At 41.7% G+C, this 14,794-nt stretch overlaps 1 protein-coding gene across 4 annotated transcripts in view; it reads right to left on the reverse strand.

Moving 5' to 3' along the window:
* Positions 1 to 8,892: 8,892 nt before the first annotated feature.
* Positions 8,893 to 14,794, reverse strand: part of klhl13 (kelch-like family member 13) — a 39,153-nt gene continuing 33,251 nt past the window's right edge. For all 4 annotated transcript variants that reach the window (XM_061054722.1, XM_061054720.1, XM_061054723.1 and 1 more), the window contains one exon: positions 8,893 to 10,448. In XM_061054722.1, coding sequence (XP_060910705.1) covers positions 9,961 to 10,448 — 488 coding nt within the window. In that variant the 3' untranslated portion in view covers positions 8,893 to 9,960. The remainder of the gene's footprint in view (positions 10,449 to 14,794) is intronic.

A 14,794-nucleotide genomic window follows, 5' to 3' on the forward strand; every position in this document is an offset into this window, starting at 1 on the left:
TGTACTCACTGCTTAACTGTGTTTCTAGATCACGCTCATTTCGGGTAAATTGACATGCAGTGTGAAGATACGAGCATAATAAAGATCGCTAGCATTAGCATGCTAACACAACAATGCACCGCGAGTTGTTTTTGGTTTCATGCTGGTGCTCAAGGGCGACATCTGCTGGATCAAAAAAAATCGCATATAAAGCCTTTAAATAAAAGATAATATGAGAGTGAATACTGGACTTGAATTCATCAGGTCACTAAAAACACTAATTGTTTCTGCAATAACCAACCTGAATAACATCAAACAGACACTTTTGAGCAGCTGTTGCATTTAACGGTCCTCTTTTAATGTTTGTACTTTCTGTTGTGTGTTTTCATGTAATGTTTGAGCCTTGGTAAAGGAGAGAGTTTTAAAGTTTATCTGTCCATCTCATATTTGCTGCGGCATGTGCTCTAACTCACTTTGTCTGACACCCGCTTTAGATTCTATCTATTGTTTTCATTACTGATGCACTACTTTACTCTGTAATCCATTTGTTCCTATGTGGAGTATGTTTGTACAGCATGTTTACGTGAAAGGTGCTTCATAAATTAAGTCAGTTAAAGAACTCCCCACTAGAACAGCTGTGTGTCTTTCAGCGTTAAAACCTGCATTTTTTCCGGGGGGGGGGGGGGGGGGGGGACTCTGGTGCATGTTGCAGCCTTGATCAGAAGAAACTCTGGGTCTAAGTGGGTGTTTGTAGAAGCTGATTCACCCCCCTGCTGCAGGCGTCTCATCCTGTTTACTTTGCTTTTCTCTTTAGACTATGTCCGTCTGTTTTGGCTCAAAAACCACAACTCTGTAAATAAAAGGATTAACTTCTGTCTCTGAGTGAAGCTGGATGGATGATGGAGGTTTATGCAAAAGCAAGACGGCATGTGTAAGATTACATTTCTTCTCTTTGCATCATTGTGGATAAAAAAAAAAAAAACAAGAGTGTGACATGTTTCATCATGCGAATATCTTTCCAAACAGGTTCGCTGTAATCCAGATCCTCCTTGGTTTGTTTTCACAGGAACCACTAGAGGTCATTATTGCAAAGAGCACCGGCAGGAATGAAAGCCACCTCTGGCATGCTCTCAGTGATAATGTAGTGGAAATGGAAATTAGTTGCTCTAATGGGGATGAAAATGAGTTTGCAGTTGTAATCAGCTCGACCACATTTCTGCATCACAGGGGAGAGGAAAGGTTTGTGTTTGAAGAGGAAAGCAGATAAATGTTTGCTTTCCGTCACAGTTTCTTTTCTCACACCAAATTATTTTTCATCCAGTGCTCGACAGGCAGGTCAGCGCCCCTTCCTCTAAACTCCCCAGGATAGCTCCACAAGAGCGGTTCATAAAAAGAGAGAGGACGAGAAAATCTTTCCCTTTTTTTTTTTTTTTCCTTCCCTTTTCCATTTCCTTGTATGAAGAGCAATGGTAACCATGGCAACCTGGCATTATACAGGACAGAGATGAGGAGGTTGAAACTGAGCTAGGAGAGGAGAGTTATCAATCACTTTGGCATCAGCACAGTCACACACACACACACACACACACGCACACACGCGCACACACGCACGCACACGCACGCACACGCACGCACACACACACACACACACACACACACACACACACACGCACACACACGCACACACACACACACACTTCACAGGCCAACAATCACAACATTTGTCTTTTCATCAGTGAACTAAAAGTGCGTCAGTGTCCAAAGGATGGATCCGGTAGCTTTGAACACTCTGGTTGGATGTAAAAAAAAAAATAGGACATTTGATGATCCAACCAGTTCATCAAATTATAATTAATCATCTCCAAAACACAGATGCAGGGTGACCTCCGATGATAACATTTCAGTGAATTAATTTAATTTAATTTAATTTAATTTAATAGGGACGATACAATTGAAACATAGTTCACATATAGAGCCTGAAACTGATGACACACAGTGTTTAAAGCTTTTTCAACTGCTCCCAAATGGGGCCTTTAAATGAACAATGTAATAAACTGGCCACAGTACATTACTGTCTTTTTTTTTTTTACTTATCTTATTAAATTTTTTCTCTGTACAAAGGTCAGATTTATATGTTTTTCTTCTTCATGCACCTTTAACGTTCGTTGTATCGACCAAAATTAAAAAATAAGGTGTTCCTCTAAACTGTACTGCTTGAACAGAACCAAATAAAACAAATGAAATGAAAGCAGTACAGCTATGAAGAAACAACTGAACACATATTCAAATATGTCACAAGACAATTTCTACACACTAATATAAATCAAACATTTTAAAAACAAGCTAAAAACTAATAAAGCTCTAGTTTTTTTATAAGCCAGCACTTGACTTGACTTTTGGAATGAAAAGTCCTTTATTTGGGATTGACTTTATGCCAGTGGGTAACGTTTTCCAGAGTTGACCTACGATGTTACCACCGTCGTCCTCATTCATGCACGGCCTGCTCCGACCTCCTCCACCTCAGAGGCAAGGAAGTGTGGACAACAGGAACGGGAGGCATACAGAGGAGAAATCCTTCCTGCATATTATCCCATATGCTCTTTTGTAAAGCGTCTCGAGATAACACTTATTATGAATTGGTGCTATACAAAGAATGATTGATTGATTGATTACAGTTGCCATTCAGCAGGCATTTAAAGATAAAAAAAAACAAATCATTATATTATTTTGCTACAACTTTTTCATTGTGAAACAAATGAAATGCTTGCCTCAGAAAATGACACGTCAAAAATTGACTTCTTTCAAATTATATCAGTGTTGTTGTTTTAAATTCCCCCCTCGAAAAAAAAAGTCTTGCAAAAAATGTATTGATATTCACGTAACAGCAAGGGCAAATCATAATAATCCTTCAAATAGTACATGTCAGAAGAAGTTGTTATTTAAGAGTGATGTGTATTTCAGTCATGATTTGACATATGCCACTGTTTTTTTAAGGTTGTCTAGTAATATAATCCTTTGATTTACAATGAGATAAAACTAAAATACTTCTTATCTTTGTAACAGAGAAATATGAGTGAAAGCTCATTCACCCTCTAGTTCGCACTTCTTCACTGGATATGATCAGTCTGTCTTTGTCATGTTTGAAATCCTTGTGTGCTTCCTCTACTCTCTAAATGTGTGTTTCTGAAGTTTGCAGGTGTTTGAGCTGAATCTTTAAGACTTTAGGAAACCTGGAGGGACACGCAGCCAGAGCTGTATTTAACCCTGTGAGGTTAAGTAGTTTCCCCTGAGCTGCTGCACTGTTACACAACCTCCCTCCTCTCAGCAGATCGGAAGTCAGCGGCTGTTAATGCGCTGTATAAAATAACATGTTCTCAGTGGCCTCGCTGGAGAGTCTCACGGTTTAAAGCCCAGAGTGTGCGAGCTGCATCGCTCTGCTGTACCTCCCCGCGGCCCCATTTATATTCCTCACCTGCTTCTTTTTTATCCTTTTCTCCTCGCGGAGAAGGCACTGAAGCATATCCCAGCATGCATTGGGTTGAAGGTGGAGAGACACTTTGGACAAGCTGTCAGTCTATCGCAGAGACTCCAATCTCATTTGAAGTGCAGGAGAAAACGAAGACGGAGAAACGAAACAGTTGAAGAACTAAGAAGCATCACTACAACAATAACAATACGCAGATGAGGAACTTTTCAGTTTAAAATACAAAAAGGGAGTGGTATTTTATATCCTGTTTAAGGGCCCTTTGTTTTGTTTTTTTGCCATAGGGCTATCCATCAATAACTCTGGTTCTGTTCAAGGTTTATGCCTGTTCAATGGAAGTTCTTTCTTTTCCCTGTTGCCAAGTGCTGGCTCAACGGTAAATGTGTGTGCAGTCTATCTGAAAATAATATAACTAAGAGCTTAGACGTGCTCTCTTTAGCCCCTTTCACATATGCACTGCACTCTTCTGGAAAATCTGGAGATTTTCCGGGTGAGCTGGATGTGTGAATGCAAAGAGCTGAATTTTTGTCCCCTCATTATCGATACTTTTTCCAGCCAGTCCCCTTGTAAAAAGTCTGCATGAAGAAGGGTTAATCCGATGTGTGAACGAAACCGGCAGGCGGAGTTGATGTCTTCTCTATCATGAAACACAAGTGTGATCTTTGTGCACGTCTTGGAGCTGCTTCATACTCTTTTCTGCTTGCCAGCGTGTTTTTTCTCTCTCTCTGTCTTTAGCGGTGGATACAGATTTGATATAAATGTAAAAACTGCCATTAAATTGTTTGGCTCTTCCGCCATCTTGGATATGTTTTTAAACATTACACTGTGATTTCCGCAGCATATTTTTTTTATACTGCATGACCTGCCTCTTGAGACCCCCCCTCCTCCCTCCCATCCAACAGTGAAAACTTGCGCTGTGAAGGACTTGTGTGAAACGGGACCCCTGGAAAATGTCAGTGCCAGGCCGTCCTAAAATTTTCTGGAAATTGTCAGGAGTGCATGTGTGAAAGGGGCTGATGTAAAATGATCTAAGATGACTTTTAAAATTTGGTTAATATGTTAATTCAGAGCTGACGTCATAGTGATGAATAGTGTCATTCCCATTTTAACAAACTGTTGGCCTGATGAAGGTCTAGTATTGAAATGTTGCCAATGAATGTTTGTTTGCATGTTAGACAGTGTGCCGGAGTTTACCTTTAAGTTTTTGATGGACACATTGCTCTCCTACGCAAGCGTTTTATGAAATGGATTTGCGAAGGTTTTTTCTATTTTGTGCTATTTAACTCAGTATTAATTGATTGGTTGTTAAACTGTCTTGTGTTATGTTCAGGTGAGTCATCTTGAGAGATGTGCTTCAGTTTTCTTTTTAATAAACCTCGCAGAGCTTAAATGTGGAGCAGAATGAGCCCACTCATTTAGATATGAGACACAAAGACTTAAGAATTAAAATTGAGGCTTGATTCATGGCCAGATGTTGAACAAAACAAACCCAAATCACCCCTCCCGTTTCTATAAAAAAAATCTGTACAGCTGGGGCAGGAACAAGCACGGGAACAAGAGAGGAATCAGGGACAGATTATCCAGGACACAGTCACAAGGGAGAGGAAGCGCGCGAGGAGAGCAAGGACTTGACCTTTTCTGAATATTCATGACGAGGGAGAGACATAAACCTTTTCTGACACCAGAAACCTTTGTGCAGCCTAATAACGGAGGGCAGCTTGTGATTCAGCGTGAAAATAAAAATATGTAGCAGGAGTAACGTCAGGATACGTTGGCCGTCTGCCAGCCGGGAGGATCAATAGCCATTAACACCATCAGGCATGCAGTCAGAGCACAGCGGGGATGTGTGGCTCTGCGGAGTATTTCATCATGATGGGAGGTGGATTGGAGCTTTAGTTACAGTCAGAGCTGCTGAGAGCGATGCTTTCTGACTGACAATGTCACCAGTGTGCTGTGTATGTAAACACATCCAGCCGCCCCGAGAATCTGGGTCATTTTCTGGCGGGGATGAGATGAGAGGAGGAGGCGTCTGGAGACACAAATGTGCGCTGCGTTCATGTGTCAGGAGCCGGGGCCGTAATCCACACGCACCTCTTTTATCTGCTTCATGAATCAAGCGAACGTGCCTCCAGTGGTGATGAAATCCGCTGAGAAACACAGGTAGTGGAGCAGAGAGGAGAAGGAGGAGGAGGAGGAGAGGGAGGGGGAGAAGGAGGGGTGAACGCATGTAATTTCTTGCTCCAGTTCTCCCTGCTTTGGCACTGAGGACACATTGTTCATTAAAAATCCAAGCCCTCGGTCTTCAGGATACACAAAGCCCTGCATCATGTAATATTGACACTGGCTCGCTTAAAGACACAACACAGCCATGAAGCAGGAATTACACTCTGGATCTGGGACATCATGTCCTGCATTGACACCGAGACAGTGCAGACGCTTGGGTCAGGATTATTTTTCCGTGTGTTCGCTCTCAGATCTGCCCTTTAAAAAAAAAAATCCCTTAAAGAGTATTTAAGTGTCAGTGAATGCTCCTGAATGCCCTCTCTGAACTCCATTTAAAAATCAGTCCAGTGTTTTATAATATGTCTGAGAACAGCGGTGTATAATTTTAAAAAATTAGACTCCACTCTTTTAGATTTGACTGTTGCAATAACACTCAGACTGAGGCATATTTCCATTACCATAGAAGTGATATTCAAGATGCAGAAATATTTTTTGGGGGGAAAAATGAGCTGAGAGACTGAACTAAATCAGGATAAAACGAGAAGTTTCAATACATTGATGCAACTCATATAACATATAACCAGTCTGACAGTCTGCAGCTGTTCTGGCAGCTGTGAGAGGCTGTGATTAAGCACATTGGTGCTTTAAGCCAAATGCCTAGAAGCTTACACTGATAATGGGAGCATGTAGATGTTTCACAGGAATATTATTTACCATATTAACCATCTTAATTCAGCATATAAGCATGCTAACATTAACCACTTAACACAAAATAAAGCGAGTTGGGCTGGTGGGAAATCAACATATTGCAAGTTTTTAAAGCCCTTTTCACACTTATCTGCGGAAATTACTCAAAAAAAATTCCGTTCACACATGCACCAGCTTGAAATTTTTCACTCAGTCTTCAAAATGGCACACTCAAGAAATTCACCACAAGCAAGCATGTGGGGATAAAAATGATATTGTGCGATCTTTGTTCACATATGAAGCCACTTTACACTTTCTTTTGCTCGCCAGTACGTTCTGTTCCACTCTTTTTTTGATACTGTGAATATGTTCAATTGCACAAAACAATCATATAAAGACAAAAAACTGCCATCACAGCACCCCCTGCACCAACCCCTTCCACTCCCAGAAGGAATAACTCCTGCTGCGAGGAGGTGACTCGGCAATTTTTGAAAACATGCACATGTGAAAGGGGCATACCATTCATCCCCTGGGGCAATTTAAATTAAATTCTCCAGCAAACTCCACGAGGATCTACCTTAACTCGTCAGTTATGTTGGCATAGGAGACCAAATCAAGGACAGCCAAGTCACGAGGTTTCATCGTCTGAGAACTAAAACTGTCGGCAGAAATGTCAATGTCATGCAGTTCTGCTGTTTTGTCCTTGACTGACATTCTCACTCCTGGACTCAAACTGCTAGCTTGACTTTCAAAAAGTCCCATAAAGCAGTGTTGCACCGAGAGCAAATCAGCATATGTTGGCATAATCCATTAAAGAAATATAAGTACTGATAATATGGCAAAGTCAACATTCAAGACTGATTTGCATTTAACCGTTCATCCTTCATATAGTTGTTTCTCAGGCACGTTATTGAGCACCAACTTTTGCACACAGCAGGTCATATTTAAGAAAATTCACCACAAGCGAGTGGGAGGGTTGATGAGGATATCAGGCTAACAGTGGGATCTTTTTGCATGAGTCTGCTTCATTGTCTGGGAACAGATGGACTAGCTGTAGGTAAGGTTGAGCCCCATGTACAGAGGCTTTAGTTCTCCAAGCTGGAGGCCGGGGTTCAAGTCCGACCAGTGGCTCCTTTCCCCACATATCATTCACCGCTCTTTCCTGATTTCCTACTCCATTCCTACTTATCCAGGTAGAGTCATTCTCGTGGTTATGGGTGTGAGAGGTGATTTATCTAAAGGATGGATATGGCCTCCCTTGACTCTAATAACTTCAGATCCAGGTGATTGTAGAGCAGGGATGGGGCAACTTTGGTGACAGCTACACCAATTCATTTAATTCTCACTGCCAGAGGGCCAAATGAAACGATCACAGTCAATTATGTCTCAAATTCACTCAACATATACCAGTGATCGAATATTATTATGGACATATTTCTGTTTTTCATGATTTCATGGCAGATTTCATCATGTTTTCTTGATGTTTCCAATTAATTGACGTGTAAAAAATTAACCTGAGGGCCACGTTGAGGGTTGATGGGGGCCGCCAGTTGCCCACCCCTGTTGTAGAGGGTAGATGGTTAACAGTGTGTGATTAGTTGTAAGTGAAATATGCTGTCATGTATGCCTTTGCCACAGGAGGGTCTGTTACATCTGTGCTCCTCTTTTCATCCACCGTCTGTCTATTGAAGGATTACAAACTGGCCATTCCTAAATTTAGACGAATAATGCAAATGGTTCCGTCAGAAGGACTTAACAATAAGCTGCTGCAAAATAGAGCTTTTGAAAACCCCCTCCACCCTCCACCCTCCAACCACCAAAAAAAAAAAAAGGTATTAAAATCGAGTTTTCAGAACAATGTGACAATGCATCACACACTATAAATAACAGCACTCACCATAAATGAGGACAGGACAACTACAAAACACAACAACACAAAGATAGTTTGGGCGAGACGAGGGGGGGGATGTAGCACACAGCTAAAAGTATTTCATTAACGGGCACTAAAATGAAACGGTCTTAAGCTTGAGACATTTTATGAGCAAAAACAAAAAGCCTTTTGAAATGGCAGCACTATCGCTGATCTGTTGTTACCATGACCAACACAGCAGCAGGCATTGCAATTTGAAATCACAGGCGCCGCTGCAGAATCTCATTAACGGGATGTAATGAGAATATAATGAGGATTTAAAGCTGCGGACCAAACTCACCTGATGGTTACACAAACCTTTTGTTCCTGGTAACAGCATGGAAGCAGTCGTCTCGGACACCATATGCTGCCTATTAAAGGCTTTAATGGTGTCGGTGCAGGCGGGCAGATTGTGGGCGATATCACCGTCTGTCCTGGTGCCAAGAGGAGAGTAGACGGCGTGGACGTTGATGCTGGTCAGCTGCATAATGTTTACATCACTGGAAGGCAAGTACAGCTTTTAAAGAGTTTTCTGTAGATGACATGAGCACTGAGGATGGCAGAGCGCCAACATTTACCAACAAATGTAGAGATTGAGAAACACCTAATGTTACAGGTTACAATGAGAACTTTATTTTGAAACCCTTATTTTGAAGGCCACAAGGTCAAAGCAGCTCCACATTTTTGCGCCAGAATCACAGAGCCAACCACAAATCATCAACAATGACCACGCACAGAGCCTTTTTTTTTTTTTTTTTTTTTTAAAACACACAGTAGACCGACTCCATCCAGTCCAAACCCCAAAAGTATATTTCTCACCATTAAAATGATCCCAATTAATCTGAAGGTAGCTTGGGTTTCATCTGGATGCATCAAAATGGTGTGAAGACATGGCCATTTTACTCAGGCCCCCATCATTTGCATTCCAAGTGGGACAGCATTTCTTATTCATTGGGATAAATTAAGATTTATGCTATGCGTCAATTGCTATTGTTAATATTGCGTCCACGATGTCATTGTGACTGAATGTGCAGGCAGCGCAGCCCTAGTAATGACAACAATATTGTTCCTTACTTTCAAAATCATGTTTATTAAATTTAGAAAACACCATTTTGTTAACAGTTTCATAGCAATAGCAGGAGAAAAAAAAACTGAAACTGTAAGAGAGACTTGGATGGGGCCTTGGCCAAGCCCTGAGTTAAAAACCAGCAGTGTTTTTCGGAGCTCATCCGTCCCTATGCGTCTGCTCTCTGTGGGGGTCACCTGCATCTAACCTGGCATAGACTAGAAGAGAGAGAGTCAGTGTGGGAGTGAACATCTCAAGGTAGAACGCCTAAAGAAACCAGACATAAGAAAACTTTGTAGACATCAGGTAGAAAAGTTGATTTGCAAAGTCACTTTTCAAGTCAAGGTATTTCCTGCCAAAATATATACCGAGTATGCAACATTAACATGTAATTAGGTTGCCAAACCGTATCGGTACGTAGGTGTAATCACTTAGGGAGGGGGTACTGCACAGCTTCAAGGGAGGGGGGCTTGGAGGACTTAGGGGTGCAGTACAGATTTAGTCCGAGGAGGAAGTGCAAACAATGTCTATAAGGAGTGTTTGTTTTGGGAGGGTAGGTGGGCGACGGGTTACGGGGGTGTGAGCAGAATACAGCTCCCCCCCCTTTACTCATCAAGGTGCCGAGAGGGGCGACTCTCTGGAGGGCGAGCCTGAAATATCCTCAGGGGGGAAAACTGTGAGTGTGCAGGCTCGGATCCCGCCCAGCGACTCGGGTAAGTCAAACACTTTGTGCCATTCGTCTTTCTCCGGGTCGTACTTCTGTACTATTTCCACCATGCAGCGATTGTTCCACGAGTAACCGCCCACCACGTAGATCTTATTTTCAAACACGGCCACGCCCACATCACTCTGGCCTCGTAGCATGGCAGCAATAGGTGTCCATAAGTCGAGGGCAGGGGAGTAGTACTCGCAGCTCAGCACGTCGTCGTAGTCGCTGGTACCCCTGAAGTGATTGCCGCCGATCACGTACAGACGGTCGCCCACTGTGCACATGCAGTGGAGGCCACGCACTGTTGTCATGGGTGCTTTCTGAGTCCATTTATCCGCATCAGGGTCAAAGCACATCAGCTCCTTCTGAAAAGTGTCATGAGTGATTCCCCCTGTAGCCAAGAGATAAAAAAGAGCACAAATTAGACGCGTCAGAGATCATTTTGGAGAGGAAAACAGCTTTACAGACACATCAGACGGACAGATCGTGACTCATTGGACCATACCAACCTACATTTCCATTATGTAGGCCATGTGCAAGACCGTCTGTAACACAGGAAATGGTGACATTTGTCTCAGTAGCTTTGTGAAAAACAAGAATCAGGTGCTTTGAATTCCAAAGTTTCACCGCTCCCCCATCCCTATTTGTCAACTCTGAACTTCTACCTCAACAACCGATAATCAGAATGAACTGTATATACAAACCTAAAAGTGACAGCATCTTGTCAACGGTGTGAAAAATGGCTGATGATGAGCACTCAAAGCATAAAAAGGAAAACCGTTACAAAACGCACAAACAGACTGTACACGTCGGGACACAAAAAGCTGAGGGAAAGTGGGGAGGAAAAAAAAAAAAAAAACAGGACATGTCTACAGGGAAGGCTTAAAATAAAGAGGAACACAATCCCAGCATGCATTTGGGTGGAAGCCAGCCCACCCCTCCCCCCCGCAGGCGGAGTGACTAGGAGCAAATGCAGTGAAGACTTGCAGAGCATGGCGAATAGAGGCAGAATCCCTCTTTTGCTGCTGCCCAGTGATCGTGTGTGCGCTTTATTGTTGAGGCCTAAGCTGTCTATTCAGCTGCCATGAATCAGATCTGTCGTGCTGCACCTCCTTAACTGATCAAATCCAGTGATACCCCGACTCCCCATTTTCTTTATCCAAGAAGTCCATGGGGCAAGCCTGCTATTAAAATCCAGACAAGGGAACCATGCGTTAGGTCCTCATAATTCCTCTCAAGAGGCCCTGCCTCTACTCTGATTCAGTTCAAGGGCTTTGGCCTTTCCCTCATACAATAATGTGTGATCAGGATCCCGTAGTCCTAATGTCTAATCAGAGCCATTAGTGAGACAAGTTTTTTGCTAATCTGAGCCAATCTCACAGTCAGCCTTTTACCCTTTCATAGAAAGCACAAGACCGAGTGCCTTATTGTTTGTATTATCAGATACATACACCACATCACATTTCACTGTTAAGTCATATAAGTATGAAACTGTAGAGTCCCATAGCAAAAGCAGTGACCTGCCTGGTTGTTTGGATCAGATCTGCCACAAGTGGGATGCTAAGAACTGATGAAGAATAGACAAAAAAAGGGGGCTCCGCGTTATCCAAAAATACCCCATAACAAAGAAGACGGTCTTCACTTAAGGACAGATGGTACTTGATGTTTACACTGAAGGTAGCACTGGGTGAATTGATCCATTTTTGTGTAGGATGAGTGGGAACATATGGATCTATACTGCACAGTGAGTTCTGTGTAAGTATGTGGCCTCATTTCACTTTTAAGATCAAGTAAAAAAAAAAAAAAAAGTGCTTCTTTCATTCGTGGGCCCTGTTCAGGTGAGATACACTCAATAGCCCCTGTTCTCTACAAACCACAAAATGGACCATTAAAGTAATCACACACTTTTATGACATTTAGGTGTGACAGTCTCAGATCTTACAACTCATTCTCTACTTCCTTTTTAATAGATAAGACACTTACTCTTTTGGCACAGCAGCAAATTTAAATGACATCAGTTTTCAACACATACAGGACAGGTGAGGTTTTATTCATGTCGATAGCCCTGTTTACACCTGACATTAACGTCCCTCCCAGGTGATTGGATCACAAGTAGACAGCCTTAATGCTGTGGACATGACTGTTTTTCAGGCGAGTTACATTATACACATATCTGGGCAGATTTGATGTTATTGCTTACCATTTTTTAGTTTCAGTAGAATTTTAACCTTTATTTAACCAGGTAATTAGCCCATTGAGACCGTCTATACCTGCATACTTTTAAGGATGCTTTTGACAAGCTCAATTTGTTTTCCTTGGGAAGTTAAAATCAATGGGACATTAGTTGGAACTTCACTTAAATGAGAAAACAACATGAGCTTTGTTTAAGACTAACTTTGGTTCCCTCAAATGAGACTGGACAACATTGAATGCTGACTGAAACTGAAAAGCTTGTGCAACAGATGTCGAACAACAATAGCTGATGTTCTAATCGGCATAAAAATTATACATGGCACTCAACAAATTTTCACACAGGCTATTGCTATAAATGGAAAACAAAATAGGTCCTAAAATCAAACCTTGGGGCACTCCCTTTGAGATCTCTAAAAAGAAATAGGTGGATCCTGTCATTTGCATGCATTGCGATCTGTTTGTTGTCCAATAAATAAAAATAAACATTTAAAACATTTCTGAACATGCTCCCCATTATACAGTTTGTTCAACAAAGAGCCAAAACAAGTTTTTAATTCATGTAAATGTCCCATTTTATGTGAATATAAAACAAATAAAAATATGCATCAAAACTCTCTCTAATATTTACTTAATGACAGCCTAGAAAGCTAAAATAACCAGGGATGACTAAAAAATAATTAAAAAAAATACACAACTGTAGACTATGAGACTGTCTGCAGTCCTGACACCTCCGTGTAAATTACTCAGAGTTTGCTCAGCGTCCTTGTTGTAGATGACTCAGTAAAGAAGTAATAAAATGATCTGAAATTCAGAGTCCACCGTATCGACACAGATATTAATCTCTCATGTAAGAACAGAAGCAGAGCGGCTCTGTGCTGGTTCAGTACTCATGTCTCAACTCTGCCACACCACTTGAGCAGTGACGGTCTGTGGGCTGAGTGGATTTGTCAGGTTCATCCAGCTGACAGAATATCTTCAGACAGCGCAGCACCGCAGCTGGAGAAAGTGACCTGATCTGCTGTGACAGACGGACACAGAACTGCACTTCAGCATGGGTCACCTTGCACAGCAAGACTCTAACCTGGAGACCGTGGGCGCTACAGTAAAGCCTCAGTGCAACTAAATTCCTTAAACGGGTAACGCTCGGTTACCTGCGCCTTTTGTATTTACCATTACCTTCTGCATTAAAAGCCCCGCAGCCTATTACAGACAGCTTTCACATGACCTTTTCACCAAAACTGCTGGACCAGCGTTATCCTGTAACACGCACATGTTCTTTCCCCCCCATATGTAGTTTAACTGGTGCAAAGCATGACACTGTGTCATTGTCTATTATAGAGTTGCCCTGCATCACTGCAACATGAAATCAACACAAAAAGAATCCATTAGAACATAAAAAAAGGGTGAGCAGTAAATACTTTGTACTGAAGAGTACTGCCTCGGGCAGGAAGAGTGAAAAACAGCTGGTTAGCCGCAGATTAGCTCAGTCCCTGACTATTTTGTTATTCATCATTTAGTTTATTTATTTTAAAAAGGGAAAATGTGTCTTTCATCTTCACTCCACAGTAATATTAGTCTTGCCAAATCATATGGTTCGTGTGGTCCCAAACATGCCCCAGTTCCTCTGCTTGCCAAGGGAAACACTGACTAATTAAAAATGTTCTAAAAAGTTTAGATGTTTGTTGATAAAAACAACGATAGTAATCATGTATGAAGTGAGTTGTTAATTGCTGGCCTGTTTCCAGAAAGTTGCAGTTAGTTGATATGAAATCAAATTAAAAGGGGCTCCATGCACTGTTGACTTTTCCACATGCATGCACACAGAAGTCTTGCAGCTCTTTGTTGTGTATAAAACGGGACGATCCTTAAAACACAAGCAGCTTCATGTTATGTCTATTGTGACATTTACCATGAAAGAGAAATAAATACCTATAAGTTAGGTAAGGTGTTGTGTGTGTAACTACATAATATTTCCACAGATTTCCAGGAATTATAGGTTCATCTCTGTGGATTATACATTTAAATGCATGTGTCGGGGTGGTGAGCACAGTAATCAAGATCAGTGAGTGCATCTAATAACACAATGTATGTTCATCACCCTTACATTTTAAGCCTAATGTACACTAAATACTACTGCTGTTTGCAAGTACAGCACATAAATTCAACAATGTTAATGTATCCAATGTTAATGTATATTAATTCACCTGAGCAATAGAGATTAAATCTATTCCCCATACCCACAAACCACCTCTTTAGATAGTTTATGATAATCCTGCAGCTCTAGTTGGAATATTGACTTAATATTTCAAGTACATTTTACTCCCCCTTTACTTTGATTTCTTCTCTGTAGATATAAAACCAATCTGCTTTGAAAGCTTCAGTGATCTTCTTGTTTCATGATTAGGAATGCTGTTCACATGTACATGTTGTAGGAATGACGACCGTACCCAGAGCCAGGGAGGGATTAACAGTGTTACACCTCCTACACAGGCTTCACTCCTCCACTTCGCTCCATCCTTCCCAATTTCCCTTCTACCTCTCTGC

Source organism: Labrus mixtus, chromosome 14 (genome assembly GCF_963584025.1).
Source record: "Labrus mixtus chromosome 14, fLabMix1.1, whole genome shotgun sequence".
Lineage (NCBI taxonomy): Eukaryota > Metazoa > Chordata > Actinopteri > Labriformes > Labridae > Labrus > Labrus mixtus.